The following is a 5,182-nucleotide window of genomic DNA, read 5'->3' as shown; positions in this document are numbered from 1 at the left end:
AAGAAACAATGACTTAAGAAAACATATTTTTATACTGCTAAAATATCTGTTTTAACTCAATCATTTTATTTTTCCCGAGAACAACACATTTTTCTTATTTTTTTAAGTTTTTTTTTGGTAAGGGTTGTACGAGATTTGAAACATCTCCTTTATTTATTTTAATCAGGGGGCACGGCAGTGCCCCCGCCAAGACGAGCCAAACGGCGGCCGGGGCGCTACGTACCTTTTTCTCGAAGTGTTTCGCCGTATTTTCGACCCGTCATAACTTCGGTCTGGATGACGTTAGAAAGCTGAAATTTTCAATATAAGGTGTCCTCAGCAAATTTACCAAATATACCAAGTATCAAATATCTAGCTTTTATAGTTACAGATTTATTGATACCTAAAATACGCCGATTTCGTCCCTCACTGATGATCATCAAAACCTCTACTCAAAACCTCTAAGGTACTTCCCGAAGTCCTAGAAGACTGAAATTTGGTGTGTAGACTAGAAATTGCATACAAACTACAGGAAAATTAAGAAATTGGAAATTGCCCCCCCCCCCCTCTACGCCTCTTATGGGAAAAGCAAATCTGTAAATTCTGTTGCTAGAATGCTGATATTTTCAGGATAAGATGTCCTTAGCAGATTTATTAAACGCACTGAGTATCAATTGTCTAGCTTTTATAGTTTCAGATTTATTGACAGTCAAAACTTCTAGTCTGTAATTCTAGGGTACTTCCCGAAATGCTAGAAGACTGTAATTTGGTATGTAGACTATAAATTGCATACAAACTACAGAAAAATTAAGAAATTGGAAATTTCCCCCCTCTACGCCTCTGTATGGGGGAAGCATATTTGTAAATTCTGTCGCTAGAATGCTGATATTTTCAGGATAAGATGTCCTTGACAGATTTATTAAACGCACTGAGTATCAATTGTTTAGCTTTTATAGTTTCAGATTTATTGACATTCAAAACCTCTAGTCAAAAATTCTAAGGTACTTTCTGAAGTCCTAGAAAACTGAAATTTGGCATTAAGTAGGAATTTCAAGAATTATGAACAACAGATAAATTAAGAAATCGGGTCCCCCTTCATCCCCTCGTATATGAGATGCATATCTGTAAAATCTGTTGCTCGAATACTAAAGTTTTCAGGATAAGATGTCCGTGGCAGATTTATCAAATGTATCAACTATCTGTGTTTCCTGAAGTCCTAAAAGACTGAAATTTGGTATATCTGCTTCAAAATTGAGTTGCAAGATTCCACCCGAACAAACATAGTTACATACGAGTACATTGCAAGTTGAATAAAAGCTTTAAAAAAAAGAGGTAACGATAGAGAGTGGGCCATGAAAATGTTGAACCTACAAGAAATAAATCAAAAAAAAATCTAAGGCACCTGTCAAAAAGAAATGAAATCCCACCAAAAACATTTCATGTAAAAAGGTAGCCAAGACCCACAAGTTCATAATGTTTTCACTGTTAAAAAGTTATGAGATCTCTAGTAGAGCCAAGCCCCTAGCTGAGCTTAGATTTGTGCTGGCCATGGAAGCTATCCCAAGTCCAAAGTATATAGCTTTTAAATGCTCTTGACTATATCACATTTATAACAATAAATAACAAATAACTCTACTTACAAGCTCTGATTCTACAAACCCTAAATCTTGGTTAAAAAAGTACGGCTTGGCCGTTTAATGTTCGTAAAACTATTACATGACATAACATATTTTAAGGCCATAAGGAATAGTTTGTTCGACAATTACTAATTTGTATTGTACTTCGCAGAAGCTATTCCGGGCTTAAATGTCATTTCAGATAAAAAATCCACGAACTGTAAACGGCCAAGCCGTACTTTTATACGTAGCTCTTGTAGCCCTTATACCTACCATCTGGTAAAATCTTTATTCTATTTATTTATTAATTGATTATTTTGTACCAAAAACTAAAACATAAACATTGAAAGACATGCAGAGACAACGAAGGTATCTCTGTAAGAGATTACTGCCAGAAACCTTAGAATATGTGAACAAAAAAAAATTTGAAAATGCAGTGGCCCTTAGGTATGCATAGAATAATTTAAAAAATATCTCTTACATTGTATTTTTGCCGAGTCTCTTCAGAATCTCAAACTCGTCGAGCATGTTTAAGGCTGTGCACATAGCAGCGGCTGCCAGAACCGAAGGATAGTTCATACTCAGGACCTTCGACTTTACAAGTCCTGCCGTGTGGATGAACGTGGCTGCTGCCTCAAACTCCTTACAATTAGACGGATCACATACGACCATCGACCAATAGGTAATAAAATACTGGGCCACTACTGGCTGCCTTGGAAAGTTCTGTAAAATAAAACACGAAAAGCTAGATGGGGTCTACATTTAGTAGTCTATGCCTGTACCCGGAGTGCAAGCTATCACTGTATCAAATTTCGTCAAATTGGTTAAACGGATGGGTTTTAGCTAGCAGATAAACAGACACACTTTAGCATTTATATTATTAGACTAGATTATGCCCACAGCTTCGCCCGATTGGTTAGATCTCCTGCAGTATCAGGATTGAGGAGTTGGACTCCACATGTTTTATGGAACAATGTTCCAAAGTTCCTATATCGATTTAAAACAAAAATAACGCAAATCGGTTCAAAAATCTCGGAGATATCGGTGTAGGTACATAGGTAGAAAAACACAACTCCTCTTTGAAAATTGGTTAAAAAGTAGCCTATGTTACTCCTTGGTTTCTCCTCTACTTGTCTGTGAAAGTTCTGTCAAAATAGGTTCAGCCATTCCGAAGATTAGACAATTCAAACAAACAAACAGATGGACAATATTTTTAAAAACGTCTGATTCAGTTATGGTACTGTTCAAATAACCATATGAGGTAGACGGTAGTTATTTCGAAATTACAGACAGACACTTCAATTTTATATTTCTATAATCACCTATAGATTTGTATTGGATTAGGTAGGTACGAGTACGTATATATAGTCCTCGTGAACTGAAACAATGAATGTAATCTTACCAAAAATTTCAATATAAATCTCTCCAAGGTTTGTAAATCTAGAACCTTCTCAGGGCTGCTGACTAAATCAGTCGCTCTTTTGGAACTGCCGTGTAATTTCGTCGCTATCCAATAACAAGCGGCAGCAACCAACTTGACCCGATCTGGCCCAACTGCGGCATTTTCAACAAAAGTATCGAAGTACCATGCTGCCGTTTGCACTGTTACGGCATTTCCTCTCGGACCCTGGATATGGAGATAATTATTGGGTTACGACTTACGACAAAAATAGGAACAGATTTCAATTCTTATCATCATCATCATCATCTCAACCCATTGCTGTAACACACTGTAATATTAACCGGGGGTTACCCCGACCCAAAAAGAGGGGTGTTACAAGTTTGACGTGTGTATCTGTCTGTGGCATCATAGCTCCTAAAATAATGAACCGATTTTAATATAAGTAGTTTTTTTGTTTGAAAGGTGGCCTGATCGAGAGTGTTCTTAGCTATAATCCAAGAAAATCGGTTCAGCCGTTTGAAAGTTATCAGCTCTTTTCTAGTTGCTGTAACCTTCACTTGTCGGGGGTGTTATACATTTTTAATTACACTTGTTGACATAATAATTAAGAAGTTCACTTAAGCTTTAGTACCTGCCTAGTAGTATAGGTACTACTAGGCAGGTACTAAAGCTTAAGTGAACACCTACTACACCTAGTAGGTGTAGTAGGTAGGTACATATTAAATATACTGCCGGAGTTCATGCATAAGGAGAATAAAAAAATATTTTAAAAACAAACGAATGTTTTCTGATTTTATTTTAAATTATATTTGCCATAAATTTTAGCCTAGTTTTACGTCATTATATTGTGCACTTTATTACCTTGTATTAGAGTCAGTCAACGGCTTACTTACCTCGCCTCTGACGAACAAGTCCATCATAGTAGCGCGTGTTACATTTGATATATATGAGAGATTTGGCATTCTCTGCCTCATCTTTAGGTAGCCAAAAAATTCTGTTTCGTAAATTTGATAGTATTTTATTTCATGGGAGATATCATTGCCTGGAAGGAACGGAAAAATAAATTAATACTAAAAAATATTCGGTGAGAAATTAAGAACACGCAAAAGTAAAACTTCTTCTAGGGAAAGACTAAGTTAGATGGATATTGGATATGATTTAAAAAAGTATGATTCGCAACAGGTCGAGATGGCAATCGGGGTATGAGGTGGGGGGACGCCCCGCACACCCGCACTTCACCCGCGCTCGCCTGCACCGGGTCAGCACGCAGGCTGTGCGGGTTGCGGGCGTTACCACCGCATCTCGACCTGTCGCATATTATAGCTACATTGATGTAGCTACGTTGTAGGAAGGTCCGTAGCTACTAAGTAAGCCGGTGCTGACACTGACCCGGTCTAAATCTCTGTCATCTGAATAAGATGAAGCGCTGTAAAGCAATCATAATATGGATATATGGATGTAGGAGGAATCTGCCCCTTGTTAAGAAGGTAGGCCATATTGGATTCAAAAATAGATATATTATATTATTTTCGTGACAGCGCCCCGAGACGCTAATTGATAATTACCATTGAATAAATTAAAAAAAAAATCCATAAAATATTTTCAAAAAAACCGACTTCACTAACCATGATTACTAAAAAATAATCTAATTTATTACCGAATTTATTATGTATACAAGAGTTAATTTAATTTTACGCACAACAGACGGAAACGTTTAAGTGCGGAAACCAGCCCAGAGAGAAGAAAAACTAGAGTTAATTTAGTTCTATGATAACAGTATTTGAAGTCGGTGCTTCATATTGTAACTTATGAGACTCCACATTGGCAAAGCATTATTATCAAGTCGGAATTAGAACACCTTGGCGACCTTACCCTCACCTCAGTGTTAGGTACCTACACATTTATTTCACAAACAATGGGTTATAGGATTATTATATATACTTACATGGATTATTAAGTTGCGAATCGCTGTCAAGACAATCAGAAACAGATCTTTTTTCATCATTCTTGGCTACAGAAGTGCCCATTTCAGTCAGTTCCCAGTTTCCCACAATTTTTATATTTTTTAAACTCTGCACACGCACGCTTGTTTTAAAAAACAAGCTATAATTTTTCACTTTTTAAAGGCTACGTCCGCTTTCTTTGAACACGGAATTAATATGACACGTTTCACTTTCTTGCAAGT

The 5,182-nt window shown here is 36.8% G+C and overlaps 1 protein-coding gene across 1 annotated transcript; it reads right to left on the bottom strand.

The window, feature by feature from the left end:
* Positions 1 to 2,072: 2,072 nt before the first annotated feature.
* Positions 2,073 to 5,024, bottom strand: LOC123880485. Its single transcript, XM_045928624.1, has 4 exons — positions 4,943 to 5,024; positions 3,891 to 4,039; positions 2,998 to 3,222; positions 2,073 to 2,318 (listed from the first exon to the last, which is right to left on the bottom strand). The coding sequence occupies exons 1-4, from the start codon at positions 5,022 to 5,024 to the stop codon at positions 2,073 to 2,075; spliced, it is 702 nt and encodes a 233-aa protein (XP_045784580.1).
* Between the last annotated feature and the right edge of the window lie 158 nt (positions 5,025 to 5,182).

The sequence above is a fragment of the Maniola jurtina genome, chromosome Z (assembly GCF_905333055.1).
Source record: "Maniola jurtina chromosome Z, ilManJurt1.1, whole genome shotgun sequence".
Taxonomy (NCBI): Eukaryota; Metazoa; Arthropoda; class Insecta; order Lepidoptera; family Nymphalidae; genus Maniola; species Maniola jurtina.
Note: the sequence above shows the minus strand (reverse complement) of the source record. Positions and strands in the feature narration are given on the sequence as shown.